The sequence below is a fragment of the Mesoplodon mirus genome (assembly GCF_964341445.2).
Source record: "Mesoplodon mirus genome assembly, chromosome: 4".
Lineage (NCBI taxonomy): Eukaryota > Metazoa > Chordata > Mammalia > Artiodactyla > Ziphiidae > Mesoplodon > Mesoplodon mirus.
Genome location: NC_138979.1, coordinates 30,441,540 through 30,468,626, shown reverse-complemented (window position 1 = coordinate 30,468,626; position 27,087 = coordinate 30,441,540). Strand labels below are relative to the sequence as shown.

General features: G+C 53.2%; 1 protein-coding gene and 1 long non-coding RNA gene across 4 annotated transcripts in view; one reads left to right on the top strand and one right to left on the bottom strand.

Annotated features, from left to right (window-relative positions):
• Window positions 1–1,014: 1,014 nt before the first annotated feature.
• On the bottom strand, window positions 1,015–10,993 carry LOC309802620. Its single transcript, XR_014293842.1, has 3 exons — window positions 10,800–10,993; window positions 7,908–8,036; window positions 1,015–1,191 (listed from the first exon to the last, which is right to left on the bottom strand). It is a non-coding gene; the product is annotated as an uncharacterized lncRNA (long non-coding RNA).
• Window positions 10,994–11,106: 113 nt separating this feature from the next.
• The window catches only part of PCSK6 (proprotein convertase subtilisin/kexin type 6), a gene marked incomplete at its 5' end in the record, with an annotated part of 195,603 nt that continues 179,622 nt past the window's right edge, over window positions 11,107–27,087 (top strand). For all 3 annotated transcript variants that reach the window (XM_082618307.1, XM_082618306.1, XM_082618308.1), the window contains one exon: window positions 11,107–11,385. In XM_082618307.1, coding sequence (XP_082474433.1) covers window positions 11,107–11,385 — 279 coding nt within the window. The remainder of the gene's footprint in view (window positions 11,386–27,087) is intronic.

Here is a 27,087-nt window from a genome sequence, read left to right as displayed (position 1 = left end):
TAAAACGGGAGGAGTGATAACCACTGTACGGGGCGGCTTTAAAAACAAATGAGACACAAATGTACGTGAAAGCCTGGCAGAGCCCTCAGTAGGACATGAGTGTTTCTCTTCCTTGCCCCGCCTTTGTCCTGCCTTCCTTGGCCCCCACCTCCTCCTTCCTTCCTTGCCTGGCTCCCTCCTGATGGCCCTGGGGCTGTCTGTGCACTGCGTGCTCCTTCTGTGTCTGGGATGTGGAGCATCTGTCTCCGTGGAGCGGCGCCATGGGGCTGGCCGGCCTGGAGCACATTTGTGCTCCCACAGCCGCACACAAACTTCTGCAGCATGTGTTTACAGGTAGCAATCAGATGTCTGGCCTCATAACCACACCTCTTACGTGATGCTGTCTAAGCGCAGGGCACGAGTCAGAGCACTTTATCTACATTGACTAATTTGAGATGAACACAAATTTTGTGCCCATTTTATCCTCAGTTGGGAAAACCCAGGCCCAGAGAGGTTAACTGACTTGCCTGAGGTCATACAGCTAGGAATGGCAGAGCTGGAATGAGAACCTAGATGGTCAGTTCAAGAATCTCTGCTCTAACCACAGTACTCCACTGCCTCTCCTTCTCCTGCCTGGGCATCTGCTCTGTCCAGACCCTCCCCTGCCTGTTCCAGGAGACAGGACCTGAGCTCACTTCCTGCTGTGCTGTCTTGTGGTACTGCTTGTGCCCCAAGCCCTCCATGAACTTTGACCTGAGAGGCGCAGCATCTTGGCTGTGAGCGAGAAGGTTCCCAAGGGTGGGGACTGAGAGAACGAGGGTGACCACCTGTGACCCATGATGACTACATGCTTGGGGGGAGCACACTGCTCCATGTTGCTGGTTTGTAATGAAAGATCACCTTACAGGATTGGGGTAAAAGGGGCTCAGGAGAAAGAAAAATAATAAGGGAATTAGCCCTGATCCAGATGAAGAGAGCTAGACGCAAAATCGTATGGGTCACAGAAATATTGTTTGGTTACCAAATTTTCCACCTTTTGGAAATGACCGTATGGAACGGCAGGCTTGGTGGCATTGTTGGTGGGACTGGACATGGTGGCCAGTGGCCCCGCACAGGGCAGAGGAGTTCCTGGGTGTCGCTCCCTGAGGAGAAAGAGTGCTGGGCTTGCTGGGGCCGCAGTTCACGCCGCTGTGTTCTCTGCTGCTAGCGCGTCTGGGTGGAGAGAAAACACAGCAGGAATGATTTTGGCTGGGTCGGGGATTTGGGAGAGTTTAGACTATAAATAGTGAGTATATAAAAAGCCTCAAGTGGATTTTTCGAAGCCCTAAATTCACCACATAGATCCAAGCAAGCTAACAGTAACCATTTAGGTTTTCGTAACATCTAAATGTAACTCGGCACAGCGCCCTGCCACCCCACGCTTCTGCTGTCACCACAACCCCTGCCAGCATCTGCCAAACCAGAGACACACGTCTCAGGGGCTTTGCTGCCAGCCTGCTGGCTGCCCTCGAGGTCCTGGCCCTGCATGAATGACCTTGCCTACTCTCCATGGAGGGGCCGTTTTAAGTCTCATCTACGGCGGAGGAAACTGAGGCCTAGCAGGCGAGGTGACCTGTCCAAAGTGACACAGCCAGCAAGTGCTGGGCTGGATTCCACCCACTGCCCAGAGCCCACCCCACTGCCCACTGCCCCGCCCTGCCTGAGACCGGACTCCGGGGCCCATACCAGGGCAATGCTGCAGGAAGCTATGTTCAGGTCAGCAGAAAATTGAAGCAGCATGTGGAAAGGAACGTGGGTGCCTTTGCGTCTTGCTTCTCGGGGCCTGTGGTCACCAGGCTTCTCTCGTCTCTAGGCTCCTTGTTTCACGTGATACACCGACTCGTCATAAAGCCCCTCTGCACTCCTGCAGCCCCGGCTCGGCAAGCCCAACGCCTGCCCTGGTCCTAGGGCTGCTTGGTGTCGATGAGACCCGGCTCTACTGCCCTTGGCCCTGGATCTGCTGCTGCTCTTGGCCACCTACAGTCAGGTCTTCTGGTCTTGATTCTTTTAGCAAAATCATTGTCACCTGATACTGAGGGATAGATAAGCTGGACGGAGTGACATTTAGGATGACAGCAATCATATTTATAGGAAAAACCCGGGGCTCCAATGGATTGTTTTTAAACCTGTAGGATTCCCTTCACAGTCCTGCCTGCCCACGTCAGACTAGCTTATCCTCCTCCAAGGTTCTGGAAGAGACTGCCGTAGGAAACCCCAGAAGGAGGTTCTAGCTTGTTTGTACAGGGAAAGGGCACCAGGTCTGAGGCTTCTTCCTACCAGAGAGGAAAGAGAGGTCCAGGGAGCCCCAAGAGCTGGAAAGCAGCTTCTGAGACTCAGCCCCCAGTCGGCACTGAGCTGGATGTGAGAGATTCCAGAACCAGAACATAAGGCAGCACAGCCAGGTGAGCAGTTCTGCCTGGGGACAAGAGGGAGAGGGCTGGGGCATGGGAGGGGTGCTTTTGGTGAAGGAAGGCTTCACAGAGGAGATGCCCTGCGGCAGGAGAAATTTGCATGTGGGGGCGGGGAGGAGAGAAAGGCACACCCAGGGAGGAGGTGTCAAAGTCCAAGCAGCCTGGGCCTGAAGGGCTGATCCATCTGGGAAGGTGGCTGGCCCAGGATGGGGCAGGAAGAGCAAGAAAGACAGCGCCAGCTTGCTAAGGCCGTGAGGGCTCTGCCTCATGGAGTTCGGTCTCCACCCTGTTGGCTGCAAACATTCACAGTGGTCTAAGTAGGCTCCCAAGAGCACGTGGGAACCAAGCCTCAGGTCGGGGGTGGGGTGAGAGGGGCAGTGAGCTGGAGCAGAGAGCCAGGTTGGAAGTTATCCTGACAGCTTGTGTGTGCACGGTGAGGCCTCCACTGGGACGGGAGCCCAGGGGGTGGGGAGGGATGGGGAGCCAGGCAGGAGCCAGGTGAGGGAACAGCACTTCCATGGATGTCACAGGGAATGTTTGAGGCCAGGGTCTGGGCAGGGTGGAGGTGAGCAGGCTGGTGTATAAGAGGCCAGAGACAGTGAGGGTGTTGAGTAAAGAGCTAAAGGTGTGGGACCCAAAGTGTGTCCTTCTGAAGATGGGAAGGGCTGCAGATACAGGCTTGAGAGCCACGAGGCTTGGCTGATCGCAACAGCGGGAGCATCTCTCCTCTGCTTTCCACACCTCTTGGCATTAAGTCCAAATTCTTGCCAGGGCTGGTGAAGCTGCCCCAGCCTGGCCTCGTGTCCCCTCTCAGGCCACCCTCCTTTCACTATCAGTGCCCCTGCCCCTTTGCTTCTCTTCCAGCTCTCCCACCACACCACCTTCCTCCTGCCCCAGGGCCTTTGCACATGCCGGACCAACTGCCAGGCGCTTTGCCTGGAGCTGGGTGATACTGGGGGTGGGGGAGTCCGTGTTAATGTTGGGTTGCCCCTCCTTCCCCCATCTCAGCTCTTCCATCATGCATGTCACCAGTTCCCTCCACTGTAAACACTTGATGCAGTTTCTGTTTTCCTACTTAGACCTGACTGATGTCTGCTCATCTGGGTATTTCCTGTTTATTTCTTTGAGCTCAGCTTAAAAGTCACTTCCTCCGGGAAGCTCAAACCATCCAGTTCAATGCTCTTCCAATATCTGACCAACGGGCTATGCATGGTGGGGGTGGAGGCTGGGGGTGGGTTATAAGGGACCTCTGGGGCTGCAAGGACTTTGGTTTTGCTCTGCGTGAGCCTGGAAGGACTCTAAGCTGGGGAGTGGCCTATGTGACTCTGTTTCACATGATCCCCAGTGTTGAGGGCTGATTCAAGGGGCAAGGGCAGCATAGGGAGGGCATTTAGGAGACTGCTGAGTTACACCAGGGGACATGTGAGCATGGCCTGGTCCAGGGTGGTAGCAGTGGGAGTGGTGAGAAGTACCTCAGGCTCTGGATGGATTTCCAAGGTAGAAATGACCAGATTCCCTGAGAGCCTAGACTCGAGGAGGGGTCGAGGGGGCCGCAGGCTTCGGGGCTGCCCTTTACCATGATGGGAAATCTGGGGGTGGGCTAGGGGGCTGGGAAGAGCAGGAGCTCAGTTTGTGTGATGAGCCTTAGACGCAGAGGGGAGATGTCCTTAGTGTCTGGAGCTGAGGTGTGACGTCCAAGCTGGCGACACAGGTTGGGAACCATCAGCCGGTAATGGGCACCCGCAGTGATGAAAATGACTGACGTCCCCAGCAGGGTGGTGGAGGTGGGTGGGCAGGGGAGAGGGAGGAAGCCCAGAACTGGGGCTTGGGGCCCTTGATGCTAAGAAGAACCAGCAGTGGAGACTGAGGAGCAGCCTCTGTGCTGGGGGGGGCCACGCGGTGGGGAGGGGTGTCCTGGAGGCCACGTGGGAAAGGCTTCAGGGATGAGTGGTCACATGCTGCAGGAAGGGCTCCGGGGACCAGGGCTGAGAACTGGCCCCTGGCCTCTAGCCACCCGGGGCAGTGGTGACAGCAAGCAGGGTGTGGCTTCAGGCAGTGAGGGGTGATCTGATTGGCGTGGGTTTGAGAGCACCGGAGAGAAACCGAGACACTGGGTGGAGACAACTTTTTGAGAGTTTTGTTTTCCTATAAAGGGAGGAAGAAAAATGGGAGGGTAGCTGGAGAGTTCGTTGTTAATTGCTGTTTTAAAGATGCTGGAATCACAGCAGCAAAGAGAGAACTCAGCAGCTGGTGCCGGGACACCCTTGAAGAACCACGTGGTGGGGCGGGGGGGCGGGCGCAGGGGGGCGCCCAGGAAGGGAGTGGGGTCCTCGGCAGGAGCGGGGCCCCCTCGGGCAGCAGGGTGGGGAGACAGAGCCCACGGGTGCAGTGGGAGAGGACGGTTTCCCCTGAGAATTTGGTGAAGAAGGGCGCGGGGCCTCGGGAGAGTGAAGGTGGGGACAGGGTGGGAGGTGGAGAAAGGAGCGTGGGGATTTGCACGACTGCGGAGGTGTGGATGGCGCGTGTCAGGGAGACGGGTGGCTGGTTCTCCATCCGCGGTCGGCTGCGGTCGCAGGTGCCGAGTCAATGGAGAGCCAGGCGCAGTGACCCTTAGGTGAAGAGCCAGGTGACCTTCTCCAGGGCCTCGGAGGGGAGGGGGGGGTGAGGGAGCCTGTGTAGGGTGGGGGGCGGGGCGCTGGGAAACGTGCAGATGAGGGGAAGGATCTGGGAGAGGAAGAGATGACTGTGCGCAATTGCCAGAGCAGGAGCCCACGGGGTGGGGGTGGTGGGGGGAGGGTTCCCTGAGGAACCAGGGAGGGGCAACCAGGGAGGGGCAGCTTGGAGGGGGCGGGGGGACAGAGGAGTGACCGACTGCATTGCTGCCTCTGGCCGCAGCAGCCAGTTCCTCCGCTGCACCCAGCCCGGCCCCTGAGATGCACGTTCCCCATTATCTCTTTATACACTCGGGTTCCCGAGACAATGGTTGTCTAGAAAGGACTGGATTTTGAGCTCTTCTTTCCAGCTTGTGCCTCGCTCCATTTGCGGGGGGGGCGGGGGGGGCGGAGCCCAAGTTCCTAATTTATTCTCACTTGGAAAGAGTGCTCAGGCAACGAAGCCAAAACTCATCCTGGCATCAAAGGAATGATGTCCTCACCCAGGAATAAGACGCAGATCCCGCTGCCCATCTGCTGGGCTCGGGTAAAATGCCGTGCGATCCTGGGGGTCTGCTTGGCGTGGCGGGGGCTCCTCCTTCCCTCCCTCCTCCCTTCTGTTCTTCCTTTCAATAAATACGCATTTGCAGTCTGAATCTATATGAAGGTGATGAAATAGAAAGGGAGGGGAGGAGATGGTAGGCCCAGCCAGGAGCCTTCCTGGACCAGCGTCTTGCTAGCAGGTCTCTGATTTTGCTCAGTCTGGGGCGGTGATGTTTCCCCAGGAGGAAAACCAAGACTGATGCAAACCAACATGGATGACCCCGCTTACTCTGTCAATGATTACCTGGGAGGGGGAGGGTTTGTGATCCAGTTCGGGTCAGTGGGGCCTGAGGTGAAATGGACTGGACATTGGGTGTGTTCCCCTAAGGAGATGAGACAGTCAGGAGAGGGAAGGTCGCTCCTGCCATTCCTTCCTTGGAGGCTGTCTTGAGATGCCCCAGTGTGGGGCAGTTGTCTCTGTCCATGAGGAGAAGGCCAGGCAAAGGATAGGAAGGCCATCTTGAGCCCTGCTATCACTGAGCTGCTGAATTAACCACCCTGGATCCAGCTCTCACCAAATTCCTGTTCATGGGATAGTGAGCCATCTTTATTGTCCACGTGCCTTTTACTTGGATATTGTAGTACTTGTACCTAGAGGCATCCTAACTGCTGCGGCAAGGAGAAAGTAAACCATTGTGGTTTTCTATCACATGGGGTGTGGAGCCTCCTGGGAGCCAAGGCAAGAAGGGAAAACAGAGAAACGGCAAAGCTTTCATTCTTAGTTGGGAAGAGCTTCTGAGGGAGTTTCAGCTGTTTTGCTCCTAAATTCCTTGTTTGACACTAAATTTCCACCTGGGAGTTTATGAAAGGAACACTGAGATACATAATTGCTAGATTCACAATAATTGTTTTGCAGGAGAAGCAGTTTTCACAAGACTCTTAAGACAAGGATCTAGGTATAAAGGGAGAGTCTAACCAGAGAGGCAAAGAGTGGGTGGGAGTGGGGTGGGCAGAGAGCTGCTCCACGCACCCCCCAGATGGTCAACCCCCCCCGCAACCAAAAGGAGTAAAGCCCAATATGAATCAGAGCCCACACTGAGGAGATGATGAGATAAACTGGCAATAACACAGAGTGGAAGGTGGAGCAAGACGGAAAGGGAAGACCCCTGACCCGCCACAGCGAGAAGGATTTGGGGTGAAAAGACTTGGAGTCAGTTCGGGGACCCCTGGTTTGTAGAAGCCCTGGGTGGGCCTGGGTGCTTTCTCGGGACCGGGGGTGGGGGGGTGAGGAGACGGGGTGTGTGTGGAAGGGGTGAAGGGAGGCAGTGGTCTACTCTTTCGCGGGCCCACTCTCATCACAGGCCCACTCGCTATGTGGCGTCTGTGTCAGCATCTCCTGTCCCCCCAGGCTAGGGACCGTGTGTGTTATCCAGGCTTGGTGGCAGGGCTGTCAGCTCTACAGAATGCGTCCCATCGGGCATCACACCTCTGAATGCTGTGTAGTCTAAAGCATCCAGGTGTTCTCCTGAGAGAAGGGTAGAATTTGAAAATTCACAGTAACCAGGCAATGGAAGACCTTTGCTTTGCCAAAGGAGTCAAAACAGATTTTCATTAAAAACACGGCACTCTCTGTACCTCTGCTGTAGGATGTTAATAGATGCTACAAGAAGAAACATCAAATACATTTGAGAGAGTCAAAATAGGCATCTTTACTGCAACATGTCTTAGAAGCATTAATGCCATATTCATCAAATCCAAGAGACACCCTTAAGTGGAAGATGCATCAGGATTTGACATATTACTGAGAAAGGAAAAGTGTCCAAGTTGGGAAGTGTCATGGGGACTCTTCCAGGAAGCCGTGCCAATGAAAGGCTGCAACGCTGGTGCAGGAGAAGATGAGAAATAAACCCACCACCAGAGAGGGGCAGCGGGGAGCCCTCTGGCCTCTCCCCTGGCCATGGTGGAGGCAGGGAGAAATGCTTGCACCGATCATTTGAACCATAAGCTGGTTCTCAGCTGGGGGTCACACCACCCACATGGTCCCCAAGGGGTCTCAGGAGCTGTATCCCTGATCACTGGCAGGGGCAAACGCAGATCCTCTCAGGAAGAAGTCAGTTTCGGTCCAGGCCAGTGGTGATCACAAGACACTGACTGTGAGATTTTCCCCGATTTCAGGGATGTTAAGATGTGAGGAAATGTGCAACTAGGCCTGGCGGAAGGACAGGACATTTATGTGCCTGTGAACCCCACAGAGGGACAGAGTCTGTAGCCTTGCCCATCTTACCCCACTGGAGGCTCCTGGTGCCCGGCGGCAGCAGTGGTCACCGGTGTCACCATTTGTTCAGCGTGTACTTGGTGCCAGGCTGGGCAAGGGGCTTGGCCCCTGTCAGCTCTGACTGGCTCCGCAGCTCCCCTGCATGGGCACAGCATCATTACTGCCATTTTGGCAGAGGATACTGGATAACTTTGCCCGGGGTTGCACACAAGTAGCAGGGAAGCTCTGCTGAGTGCATGCTCTTCTCCCACATCCCGAAGGTGGTGCCCATCAGGCGTTCTTTGAGGGATGCCACCCCAACCTACCAAACCTAGCACACTTCCGAAGTTTTAGAAAACTTCCCTTCAGAAGTTTTAGAAAATGCTAATACAAAGATGTGATATTTATGCTAGTATCTTCCCAAATCAGACGAGGAGGTGGCATCACTGGGAAGATGTTACTGAATTATGTGTTCTCATGCCCACCATTGATCCCTTCACAGCGAATACAGGATTACACAGCTGGGGCCAAGGGGTGCCCAGACCACTTGATAGCAGAAGACTTCACATAGCCACTTGGGGTGTGTTGAAACAGAATTTGATCCAGAAATTGCCTCCTTCCAAAGGTGGTTAAGATTCCGCGCTTCCAGTGCAGGGTGTGTGGGTTCGATCCCTGGTCAGGGAACTAAGATCCCACGTGCCGTGTAGTGTGACCAAAAGATAATTTAAAAAAAAAAAAAAAAAAACTTCTGAAAAATTTCCTGGCTCCAGTCACGTTTGTGGTCTATGTCCTGTCCATCGGCAGGCCTGCTGACCTAAGACTAGGGAAGCAGCAGGCCCCACCTCCCCATCCCTACAGAGCTGTGTGGCCCTCAAGGGCCATCTGGAGAGCTGGAGTGAGTGGTAAACCCCCTCCCTACAGGAAGACGAGGCAGGTCTTATTCCAGATCCGGTCACAGTGCAAAGGGCTGGTCCTTCTGGGACCGAGCTGTTTGTCACCTTGTAAGTCAATGGGCAACCCACAGCAGGTGCTTTAAGATGTTCATTTTGGGAAGCTGGGCTCCCGACAACATTGAAGCCAAGATATTGTCTGGGCATGTTCACAATAAATGGAAAGTTTAGCCCCAAATGAGCAGATCTATTAATAAAATAAATCTGGATTCCTCCAAATAAAAATTCAGATGCATTTTAGTCTCCTCTCAGTTCAGTGGGCTGAATCCCTTAATCTACTAAATTATTATGGAAAAACCCTTATCTCTGTCTGTCAAAATCACTGCTGCTATGGCAGTATTCTCTTGGGAGACATGAGCCGCTGCATAATAACTTAGATTATGTGCACTGTAGCCTTAGCTTGAAGAGGGTCACGTACCTGAAGGAGTACAACACAGGGTCCAGGACAGGGCTGAGGGACAGTCTGGCCAACAGGGGCCAGAGAGGTGACAGGTGTATTGCTGGTAAGTGACAGAGGGAGGCCTTTAATCCAGTGTCCCTCCTCTGTGGGCAGCCAGGGTGGCACTGGGAAGAGACAGGCTGTGGGTTCTGGGCACTGTTTCTGCCCTGTCAGGGCAGTGTGGTTTCCCGCAGGGCAGCCCAGTCTGTGTTAGGGCCTCTGTCTCTCACGTGGGCAGGGCGAGGCCATCTGCAGGAGGGAAACTCAGGGCCTGCATTCTGCATCGTGGGCTGAGCCCACTTGGCCAGGGGAGGAAAGGGAGGACAAGCTGCATTTAGTGCAGAAAAGGGAAGAAAGTGGGGGAATTCAATCCCCAGGTTCCAGAGGGGCCCCTGGCAGGAGCACTTGTGAACAAGAATTTGGCTGGTCCCTGTCGGGCCTCCTGTTCTCCCACCTCCACTGGGGTGACTCACGCCAGCAGAAAGGATGAATCATGTGGGTTATGAAACCGAAGGGCTCCTGAGAGGGAGGCTGGAAAGGACCCGGGGAAGCCATCGGCATGAGTCCTGCTCTGTCCCCACCTGCTCCTGCCCCTCGTCACCGACCTTCCACCTGCCGAGCCACAGACTCGCACAGTGAGCTCTCTACAGCAGCCCGAAGGCAAGGGGTTGCTCCTGGAGACAGACCATCAGGGCACCATTCCCTTCCCACCTCAAGGCCTTCCTGGCCTAGTTTTTGTTTCTTCACCAGCTGGTAGTAATCAGGGTAATAAAGGCTTGTTTTCCACATGTGGCCAGTTGGGACCAACACCCCTTGGGAGGAATGGGAGAAGAGATCCTGCCATTCACCTGTTGCAGGTGTGAACATTTCTACAGCTCTCCAGGTGCACCAAATAAGTCTCTGTTGGATTCTAGGCTGCTCCAGGCAGCAGGGGCCAAGATGATTCCCCTTACTTTCCCACTGACTGGTCCCAGGTCAGCGGGAGCTTTTAAGAGTCTACACAGCTAGTGATCACCTACCACGCGGCAGGCCCTGCACTCATATAAACATTTATCAACAGCCGATTGCAAGGCCAGCGCTCATGTCATGCCCTAAACAGCCCCACGGGGTAGATAACTATAGTCACCCGCAATCACAGGTGGAGCCCTGTGCTCAAAAAGGACAGCAACTTGCCCAGGCTGACACAGCTAGGCACTGGACAGCTCGGGATCCACAGCACCGTCTACCCCCCAGTGGGCTGCAACCTGGGGGCTGTCCCCCGAGGTTCCTCCCGAAGCCAGCTAATCTGCCAAACGTCTTTGCCCCCCTCACCAAGCCCCTTACATCAGGCCTAGTTCTGAACGGGCCCTGACCTGTCTTTCCTTCTTCCCCCAGAGCCCAGGACCTAGGGCCAGCCGCTTGTCTCACGCAGAGACGAGCAAGAGCAAGGCCTCGCACGCAGGTCAAAACACCATCAGGCAAATGAGGCCCCCAGGCTGCCCGACCGGAGGGGGGCGCCGGCCCCCAGCCCGCCAGGCTGGGAACGGGACTCACCTGAGACGACCCGGGCCCTCCCGGACGCCAGTGGAACGCGTGTCCCGAGGGCCCCCGAAGTCTGCGAGAAGTTCCAGGGGGGCGCTTCGCCCCGGGCGCGCGAAGGTCGGGTGCGGGCCGCCGAGCGCGGGCCAGGGCGCCGCCGGGCCGCGCGGGCGGGAACGCGCGGCGGCCGTCCCCTCCTCCCTCGCTCCCGCCCGCAGCGGCGGCGGCGGCGGCGCTTCCCCGGCGCGGAGCGGCTTTAAAAGGCGGCACCCCACCCCCTGGCGCACTCGCCGCTCGGGCGCCGAGCGAGCCTGCTGTTGCCATGCCTCCGCGCGCGCCGCCCGCGCCCGGGCCCCGGCCGCCGCCCCGGGCCCCCGCCGCCGCCGGGGACACGGACACCGGGGGCGCCGGCGGGCCCGGGCTCCGGCCGCTCGCGCCGCGCCCCTGGCGCTGGCTGCTGCTGCTCGCGCTGCCCGCCGCCTGCTCCGCGCCGCCGCCGCCGCGCCCCGTCTACACCAACCACTGGGCGGTGCAAGTGCTGGGTGGCCCGGCCGCGGCGGACCGCGTGGCCGCGGCGCACGGCTACCTCAACTTGGGCCAGGTGAGTGCGGCCGGCCCCGCGCGCCCGAAACTTTCCCGGCCTCCGGCGGGCGCGGCGCGAGGGGCCGCCCTTCAGGGAGTCGCCTGGGAGCGCGGCGCGCGGGGCCCTCGGCGGGGACGCCGGGGCAGGCCCGGCGCGACGGGGGCAGCGCCCCGGGCGCGGGCACCTGCCCATCCGCGCGGGATGGGAGCCCGTGGCGGGAGCCGTACTCCGTGTACCCCTAGCTTGTCCCGCCGCCGACCCCGGCCCCTCCGCGCCGGGCCCTCTGACCTCGACGAGCCGCGCGGGGCTCAGGAACCTGTGCGCGCACCGGAGGGGCAGGCGGCTGCGGGGGTGACGTGCGTTCCCTAGGTGTCCGCGACTCCCGGAGGGAGGGCGGCCGGTGCCTGTGCCCGGGAGCCGTCGTCGGGGAGGCGTTCTTGGTGGCGCGGGACCGGGCAGTCGCACCGAGGTTCGGAGGCGGCGGTCCCGCGTTTGAAACCCCTCCAGGCTTCTTGCGGCGACGGCGGGGGTGGAGGGAGTTGGCTTTGTTTCTGGGCCTCCGCGCGGAGTTCTGATGGTAGTTCTCTGCGGACCAGATGTGTGACCTTAGGCAAGTCACTTCCCGTCTTGTTCATCTGTCCGGACAGTGACAGTGCGTACGTGCGCAGTGGTTGAGACGATCCCGTGTTTTCTGGCCTCAGAGCAGCTGCCGGGCCTGACCCTGGCTGGGGAGCCAGGCGTCCTCCCGCGGCCTCGCCCTCAGGACTGCTGTCAGTTAGCAAGAGGGGACAAGCTCCGGCACAGAGGCTGCGTAACTCCAAAGGACCTCGGTTGCAGGTCCCTTTTTCCTGCTCCAGCCCTGCGGGGTGGCAGTGGGGCGGGTTGATCCTGATTTATGGCGGGTGGAGGGGCCGCAGCAGGCTCAAATGTGCGGTCCCACCAGTGGACCTCTCCGTGCAGTGAACAAGTCTCCTACAAACTACACACTTAGAGGATCAAATGGAGTGACAGGGACGCGCGCGCTCATAACTCAAGCCCTACTGCCAAGCGGCGTTAAATTTAGTTTCATCGTTATCCGTGACAGAAGCCAGCAAAGTGTGGTGCGGCCCTAATGTAAATGACATCTCTTTGCATCCTGAGTCTAGTCCGGATGCTGCTAATGTGAGATGTGCCACCTTCGGGAAAAGTGGATTCTACCTGTTTCAGCTGTACTTCACACCGCAGGTTAGAGTGTGTCTGAAAAAACCCATCACATCCTTCGTATATCTTTTTTTGTTATTGTATTTTGACCACTCACGTCTCTCCAAACATCCTGTGATTTAAGATTTGCCTTTGGGTAGCACTGGATTCAATTCTCCCTGTCGTTTCTAAATCTCCCTGGTTCATGGTCCAGACTGAAGAAGGGGCTCCTCAGGGTCCATCCGGCGCCTTGCTTACCCTGTTGGCTTAGGGCTCCAGCTCCTGCTAAACTTGGCTGCTCTGCCCAGATGGCCCAGCAATTTGTCTTCCGCTAAAAGTGACTCTTAAATGGCGTGGTAAATTACAAATTACAAAGTGCCTGGGTTTCTGGCTCTTATAATTAAATGAGCAGAGGGGGACTGAAGTTGAGTGGAGAGTTCCTGGTCGTTGCCCGAGACAGGCACGGTGACTCCCCCTCATGACTCCTGTCCTCCGGGATCAGAAATGCTAGTCCCCTGGCCACGCCCGATCTTTGAAACAACTTCTGTCTGACTCACTGAGTTGCTTGTGCATGAAGTCTGCTGTCCTCACTTTGCCTGTGGGAGAGAAGTTTGCTCAGGGTGTGCACCCCTCCACCCGAGACCTTCTGGGGGAGTGTCTCAGGGTCTCCCTACTTGGTCCAGGACAGCCAGGATGGACTGCACACAGCGTGGTCGCTCAGCCACTCTGAGCGACGCTGAGTGGTGGGCGTGCTTCTGGGGCTGCCGCTGGAGGCACTCTCAAACGGAGGGGCTGGTTGGTTTGGGATACGAGCTGTGTCAGGCGAGTGTGTGTGTGTGTGCGCGCACGCGCGCATGCAGTTACTCAAGGAGGGCCTGTTATTCTTTATTCCCAAACCCGCTTTCCTGCCCACCTCCCCCAAGTGCGTTGCTAATGTGGAAAAGGCCTGGAGCACTCCACCTAATACCTATTCAGTAAGAACTCTTTAAAAACCTTATTTGCCTTTTTCAGCCAGGAGAATTTGTGACTCATAAATAAGATGTAGATATTATTAGCTTTGATTTATGGGTGAGTGAACTGCGGTGAAGCGCGGGCTGGAAGCTGTTTGTGTTCACACAGCAAGAGTGTGTCACCTCCAACAGTTGTGATTCGTCCACTTCGTCTCCTGCTACATTCTCTGGTCCCAGGTCTGCTTTGGGTGACTCTTTCCCCAAACCCTTCATGGGCAGTTAGTGTTATGCCCGATACCTGCCCTGACTCTTTTTCTCCTGGGTCTTTGCTGCACTCAAGTTTTGGCTTGATTGCTTTACTTTCTTTCTTTCATACAACTGATGACCTGATTCTGTTTATTTTATGTGGTGCAAAGGTAAATTGGACCAGTGGTTTTTCATCTTTCTTGAATCGTGGGTCCCTTTCAGAGTCTGATAAAGGATCCGCTCCATTTAAAAATATGCATCATCAGGAACAAGGCAAATGAGCCTCTTTTGGTCCTGGGGGCCCCAGATAATGCAACACAATTTACAAAAAAAAGGAATAAAGATTGGGAAGAGTCAAACGGCACTCTTGACAGATGACAAAATTAGCCACAAGGATAATCCGAGAGAACCTGGAGACCAACTAATGAGAGAGTTGAGTGGGTGCTTGATCAACAGGAGCTGCCTGACAATGGCCACAGCTGCAAAGATGAGAGGAATTGTAATTCCCTGCAGCATAGGCACTGTTAGAGACTTAGGAAGAAATCTTAGAGAAGCGCGAGACTTTCGTGGAGAAGATTACAAAACGTTTAAAGAAGCATTGGGAGAAAGAAGGCCTGAATGATGGAGAGACAGATTATGTTCATGATGGGAGGGCTGACTCACAGGTCCCCTGAATTAACGTGTAAATTCAGTGTCGTCTAGTTGTGGTAGCGATAGTTTTTTTTTTTTTTAAGCCAGGTATGAGCTGTTTATTTATTTTTGATTTTGACAATTTGGGAATTTTTATCTTTTAATAGTGGAATTTGACATATTGGCATTTACCATTCAAACCATGTGATATTATTTCTTTTCTGTTTTAACAAAGTATATTTTTTTAATTAAAAAAATTTTTTTTAATTTTGACAGTTTGGGAATTTTTATCTTTTAATAGTGGAATTTGACATATTGGCATTTACTGTTCAAACCATGTGGTATTACTTCACTTTTTTTAACAAAGTATTTTTTTAATTAAATCATTTTAACATCTTTATTGGAGTATAATTGCTTTACAATGGTGTGTTAGTTTCTGCTTTGTAACAAAGTGAATCAGCTATACGTATACATATATCCCCATATCTCCTCCCTCTTGCGTCTCCCTCCCACCCTCCCTATCCCACCCCTCTAGGTGGTCACAAAGCACTGAGCTGATCTCCCTGTGCTATGCGGCTGCTTCCCACTAGCTATCTATTTTACATTTGGTAGTGTATATATGTCCATGCCACTCTCTCACTTCGTCCCAGCTTACCCTTCCCCCCCCCCGTGTCCTCAGGTCCATTTTCTATGTCTGCATCTTTGCTCCTGTCCTGTCCCTAGGTTCATCAGAACCATCTTCTTTTTTAGATTCCATATATATGTGTTAGCATACGGTATTTGTTTTTCTCTTTCTGACATTTCACTATGTATGACAGATTCTGGGTCCATCCACCTCACTACAAATAACTCAATTTCATTTCTTTTTATGGCTGAGTAATATTCCATTGTATATATGTGCCACATCTTCTTTATTCATTCATCTGAAGATATATAGATTGCCGACAAACACATGAAAGGATGCTCAACATCACTAATTATTAGAGAAATGCAAATCAAAACTACAATGAGGTATCACCTCACACCAGTCAGAATGACCATCATCAAAAAATCTGCAAACAATAAACGCTGGAGAGGGTGTGGAGAAAAGGGAACCCTCTTGCACTGTTGGTGGGAATGTAAATTGATACAACCACTATGGAGAACAGTATGGAGGTTCCTTAAGAAACTAAAAATAGAACTACCATACAACCCAGCAATCCCACTACTGGGCACATACCCTTAGAAAACCATAATTCAAAAAGAGTCATGTAGGGCTTCCCTGGTGGCGCAGTGGTTGAGAGTCCGCCTGCCGATGCAGGGGACACGGGTTCGTGCCCCGGTCTGGGAAGATCCCACATGCTGCGGAGCGGCTGGGCCCGTGAGCCATGGCCGCTGAGCCTGCGCGTCCGGAGCCTGTGCTCCGCAACGGGAGAGGCCACAACAGTGGGAGGCCTGCGTACCACAAAAAAAAAAAACAACAAAAAAACAAAAAAAACCAAACAAACAAAAAAAAAAGAGTCATGTACCACAATGTTCACTGCAGCCACAATGTTCACTGCAGCTCTGTTTCCAATAGCCAGGACATGGAAGCAACCTAAGTGCTGATAGGTTTTGATATGGAGTATGAAATCACACAAAGGAAGAGTAGGGTCTTGGAATACCAGAGACGACTCTGAGAAGGGAGATGGGCAGCGTCTCTGCCACCATAAGCCTTGGTGATCACGGCAGCTCTGCCTTGGCCCATTGATGGTCTGGTCCATCGGTGGAGTTGACTCCAACCCAGGCATATGTGGGAGCTTGTATGTGAGCAGAAGAGGCTCATGTGGATGGGAAGTCTGGGCAGTTCAGTAAACGGTGCTGAGAGGGCCGACTCTCCACAGGGAAGGGCAGCCAGACCCTCACCTCACACTCCATAACAATAAACTCCAGATGGAATGAGAGCCTGAATGTGTGTAACTGCCATGGAAGGCCTTTATGACATAGGGAAAGGAAAGGATTCCTTTTTTTTTTTAAACTTATTTTACTGAATTATAGTTGATTTACAGTGTTGTGTTAATTTCTGCTCTACAGCAGAGTGATTCACTTATATATACATTCTTTTTCATATTCTTTTCCATTATGGTTTATCCCAGGAGATTGGTTATAGTTCGCTGTGCTATACAGCAGGACCTTGTTGTTTATCCATCCTACGTATAATAGTTTGCCTCTGCTAACCCCAAACTCCCAATCCATCCCTCCCCTGCCTCCCGCCCCCTTGGCACCCACCAGTCTGTTTTCTATGTCTGTGAGTCTGTTTCGTAGATAAGTTCATTTGTGTCATATTTTAGATTCCACATATAAGTGATATCGTATGGTATTTGTCTTTCTCTTTCTGACTTACTTCACTTAGTATGATAATCTCTAGGTCCATCCCTGTTGCTGCAAACGGCATTACTTCATTCTTGTTTTATGGCTGAGTAATATTCCATTGTATATATGTACCACATCTTCTTTATCCATTCTTTTGTTGATGGACATTTAGGTTGTTTCTGTGTCTTGGCTATTGTGAATAGTGCTGCTACGAATATGGGAGTGCATGTATCTTTTTTTTTTTTTTTTTTTTCCTTTTTTGCGGTACGCAGGCCTCTCACCATTGTGGCCTTTCCTGTTGCGGAGCACAGGCTCCGGACGCGCAGGCTCAGCGGCCATGGCTCACGGGCCCAGCCGCTCCGCGGCATGTGGGATCTTCCCAGACTGGGGCATGAACCCGTGTCCCCTGCATCAGCAGGTAGACTCCCAACCACTGCACCACCAGGGAAGCCCCATGTATCTTTTTTGAAAATAAGTTTATTTATTTGTTTATTTTTGGCTGCGTTGGGTCTTCGTTGCTGCGCGCAGACTTTCTCTAGTTGTGGCGAGCGGAGGCTACTCTTCGTAGTGGTGCATGAGCTTCTCGTTGCAATGGCTTCTCATTGCAGAGCACGGGCTCTACGTGCGCAGGCTTTAGTAGTTGTGGCACGTGGGCTCAGTAGTTGTGGCTCGCGCGTTCAGTAGTTGTGGCACACGGGCTTAGTTGCTCTGCAGCACGTGGGATCTTCCCAGACCAGGTCTCGAACCCGTGTCCCCTGCATTGGCAGGCGGATTGTTAACCACTGTATCACCAGGGAAGTCCCCCCATGTATCTTTTTGAATTAGAGTTTTGTCCAGATGAATGCCCAGGAGTGGGATTGCTGGATCATATGGTAGTTCTATTTTTAGTTTTTTGAGGAACCTCCATACTGTTCTCCATACTGGCTGTACCAATTTACATTCCCACCAACAGCGCAGGAGGGTTTAGAAAGGAAAAGTTTTCTTAAACAAGATGCAAAAAGATCAAATAAACAAGGGAAAAGATTGATCCATTAAAAGTTCTGTATAATAAAGGCATCATAACAGTTGAAAAGCAAATAAGAGAGTAGGAGAAGTATTTATAACATATAACAGATTAATGCGTAGATTATTTAAAAAGTTATAAATCAATAAGAAAAAGGATAAATGCCAGGTAGAAAAATGGAGAGACATATGAATAGGGAATTGAATGAAAAGGAAACCCCGATGAGAAAAGATGCCTAGCCTCCCCGGGAGCTGTTGGGGCAATGCACCTTCAGGCAATAATCCCATTTCACACCTATCTGATTGGCAGACTGGGAACGTGTTAGTATCAAGTGTTGCCAAGGCTGTAGAGGAGCTGGGACTTTCAGATGCTGCTGACAGAGTGGAAATGGAGACAACTACTTGGAGAGCAATATGGGGTCAGGTCACATCAGCAAGTCCACATCTCAGCTTTGTCATAAGAAACTCTTGCACAGGTGCACTGGGAGACTTGTACCGAATGAACACAGACAGGGGCATTTTTAAACAAAGGGAAACACAACCTAAATATCCATCAGCAGAAGAATGGAGAGACATATCGAAATAGCCACACCATGGGGTACTCAATAATACTTAGAAATGAGTGAGCTAGGCACAGATAAATGTCAGAAATAATGTTGAGTGAAAGAGGCAAGTTGCCGATGTACAGTGTAATAGTATTTATGTAAATTTAAAAAAAACGCTGAGCCATTCTGTAATATTTATGAATATTTACACATGTAGTAAAAGTAAAGAAGCTTGGGCTGGAAGGATCCACAGCAAATTCTAGTTAGTAGTAGAATTTCAAACTTCATCTGCAGTGTTCTAATTTCTAATGCACTTTGTAGACATATATGTAATATATATGTTATATATAAAATCATGTTTAAGTGTATTGCACTTTTCTTTGTGTCAGAATATATCATATATAGTAATATATACACTTGTAGGGACTTCCCTGGTGGCACAGTGGTTAAAACCCTGTCTGCCAATGTGAGGGACAAGGGTTGGAGCCCTGGTCTGGGGGGGATCCCACGTGCCGCGGAGCAGCTGGGCCTGAGGGTCACGGCTGCTGAGCCTGCACTCTGGAGCCCGCAAGCCACAACTCCTGAGCCCACGTTCCACAACTGCTGGTGCCCGCGTGCCTGGAGCCCGTGCTCCATAACAGGAAAGGCTGCTGTGGTGAGAGGCTCACACACTGCAGCAAGGAGTGGCCCCCGCTCGCTGCAACTGGGGAGGGCCCGCACATAGCAAAGAAGACCCAGCGCAGCCATAATAAATAACTAAATAAATATATATATAAAATATATATATACACTTGTATACAGACATCCATATGTACATGCATATACACACGTATATGCATATTTATATGGGTATACACGTACACCTACACACGTGCACATACACACAGATACACATGAAATGTTAAAGGGGGGAAAAAGAAAAGAAAAATGCACATCATACACACATACCACTGTGTTCCTGGGCCACCTGTGGGCATACAGGTAGCTGTGGGCCCAGGATGAGAAGTCTGTGCTTTACACTCCCCAGGCTGGGCTGATCCACTTGTCAAGGAAGTGGTGACCTAGGGAAACAATGTCTGGCTGCAGCTCACGAGGCTGTTGGGAAAGAGCTGGACCCAGAGCCCAGGAACCCTGCTGCTGGCCACTGCCTTCTCCCTCTGCCAGGCTTCTTTCTCCCTCAGGTCAGTTTGTGGCAGAGGTGGCCTCACTCCAACCTACATCGTTACCTTTGACATTAATGACTCCGAGAAAAGACAAGTTGTTTATTCACGTGAAGAGGAAGGCAGCAAGCCATTTGCACAAACCAAATCACAGCAGCTCAACATCTGCAGCTCTTAGAAGTGATGTTTACCTTAAAGGTGGCACTGAGGCACCACGCTTGCCCTTACGTTTCTGCTTTGCCTGGGGAATTGAGCTAATTTGTTGGTTCTGAGTCTGAACAATAAAACGGTAGGCTGGCTGCCAGGGCCCTAAAAGATCTAAGAGCCTCCAATGGTTTTGAACTTGCCTTAAATAGTTTTACTTAAAATAGCTGCTGAGTGGAGCATACCTGGCTCAGAATTTCAGGTGGGCCTTTGTCATTCACTTGTCAACAGAGGAAAATTGTCATGCTGCGGACGGCTTGTTGCTACAACTGAAAACAAGCTGAAGCTTTAGCCGGGTGTTAAAATAATGGTCCAGAGGGCTTCACTGGTGGCGCAATGGTTGACAGTCCGCCTGCCGATGCGGGGTACACGGGTTCGTGCTCCGGTCCGGGAAGATCCCACGTGCCGCGGAACGGCTGGGCCCGTGAGCCATGGCCGCTGAGCCTGCGCATCCGGAGCCTGTGCTCCGCAACGGGAGAGGCCACAACAGTGAGAGGCCTGCGTACCGCAAAAAAAAAATAATAATAATAATAAAATAAAATAATGGGCCAGAACTTGTTCCAGGGAGTGTTGGAGGCTTGGGAGGGGCACGGGGAAGCCCTGCAGCTTCCCCGGTCACCTGCAGCATAGTTCTCTGGTATTGATTTTCGGCTGGAGGCTGTCTTTTATGCTCTGAACCAGGAGCCATGCTGGTAGCTGGCCTGCAAATGGCAAGGGAGAGGTTCTGGTGTGAGCTGGGGCTGGGGGTACAAACAAAATTGGGATTGTGAAGCTTGTGTAGTGTCACACCTTCCCATTTGCTATCTTTATTCGGATAGTAATGGATCAAAGTGGACAGGGTTTTATTTGATGGGGGTGGCGGTGGAGAGAGGTGTGCCAGGCTGAGTTGCAGCACATGGAGCTGGGAAAGCTTCCAAGGGCAGTGTCCGAGGGGGACTCAGAACCAGGCCGGGGTGGCCGGCTTGGCTGTCTGGTCCCTTGGGAGGGTTTGAGCTTCTCTAGGCAGAAACCAAGGGTGCAAATGAGAAACACAGCTGTTGATGGGGTGAGAGAGCCTGAGGACTGTCTGGGGCCCCCTCCCTGGTCTTGGGCTTTGCAGGACTGTCCACATCCTGGGGAATACTCCGGGATTCTCGGGGTCTCTGAGTCTCTGCACAGATCTTGCCTCTAAAACGTAGTTCCTCTGGTCTAACCCAGCGCAGCCAGGCGCTGACACTCTTCCCCTGCTCCTCCCATCACCCTGCCCGGGGAGGCCTTCTGCACTGTGCTTGTGAGCGCCGTCTCCTTTCCAGCTTGGACTGTGGCGTGGCCTCGCACTGACCGGAGGCCCTGGAGTGTGCTTGCACCTGGCGGGCAATTCCCTGGGGGTGCTGTCGCCTACAGAGCCTCATACCAACCTGCAGACAGGTGTCACAGGGCCTGTTTTACTGTGAAGAGACCTCAGGTCCGGCTAAGTGTGACTTGCTGCAGGTTACAAACCGGTGACTGACAGGCCAGGGCCCAAAGCCCTCCCATTCGGCTCGCCTGCCCCGTCCTCCCCTCTGGCAGAGGAACCTCACCTCTGTGTCTCAAACAAGGGTGAGCAGCAGACAGAACCGCCAGCCGCTGTCCCTCCTTCCTGCCACCTGCTTATGTGCACACAGGGTGCTGGAGGTGACGTGTTCCATCCTGAGTAGCCTGCGCTGGCTCCTTGTCATCAGCACTGAGACTCACAGTTCTCCACGTGGAGGGAAAAAAACCATCCCCTTGCTAGGATGCCACACGCAGTCCCTCAAAGTCTGCACATTCTCCACGGGACTGATCCTCCTTTGCTGCGAACCTCCTCCTCTCTGTGTGTCCCCGTCCACAGGAAGGACCACCGTCCACCTGAAGCTCAAGGCCTGGAAGTCACCACTGCTCCCCTGCTCCCACGCCTCCTGTCCTGTCCATAACCAAGCTTGTCTCTTTGGCCTCCTGGATGGCTCTTAGGTCCCCCCGGCTTCTCCCCACCACTGCCCGGCACAGGCCTGGGCCTCTCACCCGTCCACGCTGTGCAGGCCCAGTCCACTGCCTTCTGCTCCGGCCCCACTGATCCCCTCACTTCGTGCACTTGCTTCCCTTTCAGCTTCCTTGTGCTGTTCTTTCTGCCTAGGATGGCTTTCCCCCACCCACCTGGTCAGCGCCTCATCCTTCCTGGCCGTCTGTGGCCGGACCTGACTTCCCCAGCTCTGCAGATGTGCCCTCTGGGCTCCCAAGCCGCCATCATCCTGACCCTGTCTGCTGGCTTGTGTGTTTCTGCCACTGGGCTCTGGACTTTGTGGTGCCTCAGTCCACATCAGCTGTCTGGTTGCCCTCTGAGATCAGGTCCGATTCTGCCATTTCTCTGATGGCAGAGCCGTCTTCCCAGGGCGACCTGGGCCCGGCAGACACACCCTCATTTATTCAGCCAGTGTTATGTGCTCGTGCGTGGGTGCTGGGCCCTCAGAGATAAGGAAAAGGTGGCCCCTGCCCTGTGAGAGCCTTTCAGTGGAGGGCAGGATGTGAGCATTGTGACAGAGCAAGGTCAGGCTCCTCTCGGTGTCTGGACCGAACCATTTCCACCCACACCTTTTATCTTAATCCCTTGCTTCTCAGAGTCACGCTCAGCGGGCCCCTCCTGGCTCTGCGTAGATGCATGGGGAAGAGCCGGCCCGTGATGCTCTAGTTTGCTCCTAGGTCTGGTCGGCTACACACTGTGGCACAGCCGTGCCCTGGAGCCCACTGTAGATACTTCAGATCCCAAGGGTTGCATCATCCTGCTGAGTCCTGGGTCTTCCTGAGGTCCAGTGCCTCTGCTCTTGGAGGATTTTGAAGACCCGGCAGCAGGCACAAGGCCCTCCGTCCAGTGCTGCGCAGAACGGGGATGAATAGCCGTCAGCTGTCGGGAGGGAGCCTCACGCTCCACAGGATGGGATGGGATCAGCAGCTCGAGTTCCCATGGTAACCAGCCCATCAATGCCCTCAGTGTCAAGTCGGTGGCACTGTGGAGAGGAAGAAACAGTCTCATTGTCTCCCCCTTGGCCGCTTGGGCACAAACCAGCCGTGCTCCACAGGGCTGGACAGCCATGGGCCACCATGGGGCAGCGAGAAAGGGGCTGTGGGCTTCAGCTTCCTAACCCTTCCTGGGGCCTCGTAAATTCCTACCGCTGGCCAGCATCTGTCACTTACAGAGTCCTTGTTGGGTGACTGTCTTCTCAGTGGGAAGAAACGGCCCATCCACCATGGGGGTGGATAAACTGTGTCCAGCGTCTCGGTCGGGTGCTCGAAAGGGACCTCGATGTCCAGACCTCCCCTTTTTATTTGTGCAACAGTTCTCAGAGATGACCTCCTGTGTTTACTTGACCAGAACCTCGTTGCTCCCTAAAGGCCCCAGACTCCCCAGGGTGGACAGTCTGGGCGGGAGGGGGCGAGGGGGAGGGCAGGCTGGCCTGCTTATCAGATAAGGGCCTGGAGTCCCCTGGCCTGGAGGAGGCGAGGCTGTTCCTCTGCTCTCCTGTCCTCACCTTGTCCTCCAAACCAGAAACCAGGGCATCGCTGAGTTTCCCTCCACCGCTGGTGCCCGTCTGCTGGCTGCAGCTCCTTCTCTCTGCCTCCTGGTCTCGCCTGCAGCCCTTTCCCTGCCTCTGACAGTGCCTGGGTTACTACCTCACTGCTCTCTAGGCCGTTCCCCACCTCATGCTGTCGTTTCCCTGCTTTGAAACCCACAGAGGCTCCTCCACAGCAAAGCCTGACAGGCTCAGCCCTTGGGGAGCGAGCTGTCCCCCTGTCCCTGCCTCTCCATCCTCCACCCAGAACCCCTCACAGTTGCCTGATGCTCCAGCCGGTCCAGACCTCTGCTATGCTGGAAATGTTCCATATGCCTTTTCTTTCTTTTGCACCTGCTATTTTGGGGCAGCTTTTTTAACCTGGGTGCCCGTTCCCATGTGGTCCACCTGGAGAACCTGCTCCTCTTCAGGATTAGCTGAAGTGCTGTTTCCTGACCTGTCTGCTGCCCAGCAGGGCTGAGCTCTGGCTCCCAGGCTCCAGGGCCACGGCCTGCGAGGGTGTCTGTCTCCCCACCCAACCGCAGCCTCGTATGGTCAGCGTCTTCGTTCTTTTTGTTTGCTCAGGCCCCGGCCCCGCCCTCAGCTCCCACACCACCTCCCAGAAGCACCTGGTGACTGTGTTTCATTAGAAGGGGGTCACTAGGCCACTGGGTTCCAGGACCCCCATCACCACTGCCGCCGGCCAGCCCCTGCGCTGCTCTTACTGTTCACCAAGCACTGCTCCGATCATCACCCCAGAGCCCTATTAACCCCGTTACACAGAGGAGCAGACTGAGGCACCGAGCAGCTGAGTAACTCACTAAGGCTCAGTCCAGGTCAGAGCAAGGCTTTCTACAGGGGCGCCTTCGATTCCAGTGTCCACGTCGGGAAAGGCTGCAGAGAGCAGGTGGCAGCGGGGCTGGCCGGGGAGCTGGAGTCAGGGTCTTGTAACTGGTAAGGCAGAGAGTGCAGTCCAGGCAGAGGGAAGGCTGAGACACAGGGGTGCCCTGGGAAGGTACCTGCACTCTCCCAGTGAGGTGCAGGGCTCGGCTGTACCTTCGGACCCTCCCTTCTTATCAGGCCTCTGGGCCGGGGCTTCACTTCAAAGGCTTATCCATGCAGGAAAGAAGGCAGCCCGAAGCTTTGGAGTCTAAGAGCCTCAGGAGCGGGGAGGTTTCCTTGGACGCCTCACACAGCCTACAGGAGCCGGGAGGAGAGTAGAAAACTGTCAAGCAGACACCCAGCAAAAAAACCAGAACTGGAGAGAAGGGGCTTCATGACCCAGGGTTGCACAGAGAGTGGCACAGCCTGGAGTTGAAATGGTCGTTACTTGATTTTTCTTTGTCTAATACAGAAAGAATATACTATATAGAAAGTTTGGAAAATATGGAAAAGAACAAAGAAAACTTAAAAAATCATTTATGGGGCTTCCCTGGTGGCACAGTGGTTGAGAGTCCGCCTGCCGATGCAGGGGACACGGGTTCGTGCCCCGGTCCGGGAAGATCCCACATGCTGCAGAGCGGCTCGGCCCGTGAGCCATGGCCGCTGAGCCTGCACGTCCGGAGCCTGTGCTCCGCAATGGGAGAGGCCACAACAGTGAGAGACCTGCATACTGCAAAAAAAAAAAAAAAAAAAAAAATCATTTATAATTCTTCCACCCAAAGATAATCACTCTTAACATTTTGGACCGTGTCTTTTCATTTTTTTTTTTTTAAACTGTGTGAGTGTGTGTTTGTGTGCGTGCATATATCTGTATATATATCTGTATATATAGATGCACACACTCACACAAATGTCTTAGGCAAATAGGGTTGTATAGTTTTGCAGCTGTACTTCCCAGGTCTATAACTGTTCTGTGGTGCAATTTTTTAAAAACATTTATTTATTTATTTAGGCTGCGCCAGGTCTTGGTTGCGGCGCGCAGGATCTTTAGTTGTGGCATGTGAAGTCTTAGTCACAGCATGCATGCGGGATCTAGTTCCCTGATCAGGGATCGAACCTGGGCCCCCTGCATTGGGAATGCAGAGTCTTACCCACTGGACCACCAGGGAAGTCCCTGTGGTGCAGTTTTTAATGACTGCTCAGTGCATCATTTAGTGGCTGGCCCATAACTCACCTAATCTTTCCCCTGACATTTAGGTCAGTGGATTCTTTGTGAGTCCTCGGGAAGGTGGATATTGCTGCTGGTCTGGAATGCCAGCACCGGGTAAGGAGGTGGATGGGTTCCGTCCCTGCCCGGCTGCCTGCTGCCAGGCCTCACAGCCCTGGTTCCCACGCCCGTCACTTTCCCCGTCTCCCCACCCTGATAACCTGTGCTTAGTTCAACTCATAAGGATTCTATGCAGTACTTTTTCCTTATTTTTTAAAGTTACACATGTATTATAAATATTCTCCCGTCATAAAGATTCAAACAGTGCAGATGTATAAAGAGGAAAAACCCCAAATCTCCTTCCTCCCCTCATCCCATCCTCAACTTAACCTTCCCCCCAGACGCCACCACTGTCCACACGTTAGTATCTGTGTGTCCTGTTTCACAAACACATCGGCACACTTATGTGGAGAGTTTAGGGGGTTATTTTTTACATAAATGGGATTGTGCCAAACATGTCTTTCTGCACCTAGCTTTTCTTAGCCTAACAATACATCTGGGAAAGCTTTCTATGCAAGTACACAGAGATCTACCTCGTTCTTGTGAAACAGTTTAAAGCTATTGTACTGAAGCAACATATTTGGTTTACAGCATTGACTTAATGTTATTTGATTTGCCTCCAGGTTTTGGGGGTTTTTCTGGGGGATATTATAAACAGCATTGCAGTGATCATCTTTATTCGTCCTCTCTGTGCACATGTATGAGAATTTCTGTAGGATACATAATAGCAAAAACAAGTAGTAGTTACAGTAGTGAATAACGATTACAGACACCTACTGGCCCTTATGTGCTTTCCTGGAATTGACTCGTTTAATCTTCTTAGAAACCCTGTGAAGTAAGTACTGTCATTATCCCCATTTTACAGACGAGGAAACCAAGGCATAGAAAGGTTAAGTAACTTGCCCATGGTTGCAGAGCTTGTAAGTGCCAGAGCCAAGATTTGAACTGAGATGGTCTGGCCCCAGAGACTGGGGAACTGCTGAGGCAAAGCTGTTTTCAGCATGGGGGCGGGGGGGGCGGCATTGGTCCAGGCAAGAGGCTCCGAGTGGCACTGCCCCCAGAAGTGCGTGGAGGCCAGGCCCTCAGCAGTCCTGTGGGGAGGTCATCAATGCTTGAATTTCTAGTTCTTACAGGTGAAAATGAGCTCTCGTTGTTGTTTTGCCTTTTTCTGATTACTGTTAAATATCTCTTCATAAAGTTATTAATCACTTTAATTCTTCTCTGAGTGTCTTATCTTCTTTGCCCATTTTTCAGTTGGGTTATTTCTCTTTTCTCCTGATGATCCGTTGATGCCGTCGCTATATTGTGGATATGAATCTCCTGTTTGTAAATAGACTCTCCCGTCTGTCACTTTTCTTTGAACGTTGTTCAGAGGGTGTTTGCTGCTTGTTTTTAGAAGTAAAATCCGCAGTTCGCTTTGTTTGCAGGGCTTTGGGCTGGTCACTTGATGTAACTCAGAGTGAACAAGGCAGGGTCCCTACCCACAGCAGAAAAGAACTTAAGTAACCGTTGCAAGAGGAATACTGGAAATAATACAGGGGTGAAGTCCACATGCTTTAGGATGATAGGAGAGCGGGGCTGACTTTCACTTGGGAGGTTCAAGGGAGGCTTTGTGACCAGTGGCCTTTGAACCAGACCTGGAAGAGTCCACGGGTTGTCATAGGCAAAGGGAGGAGAAGCGGGGAGCAGGTGGGCCATGCGTGGGAGCATTAATCTGCATCCCATCGGGAAGCAACCCAGCTCAACAGCTCAGGCAGAGGCACATTTACAGTGGGGCTGCTT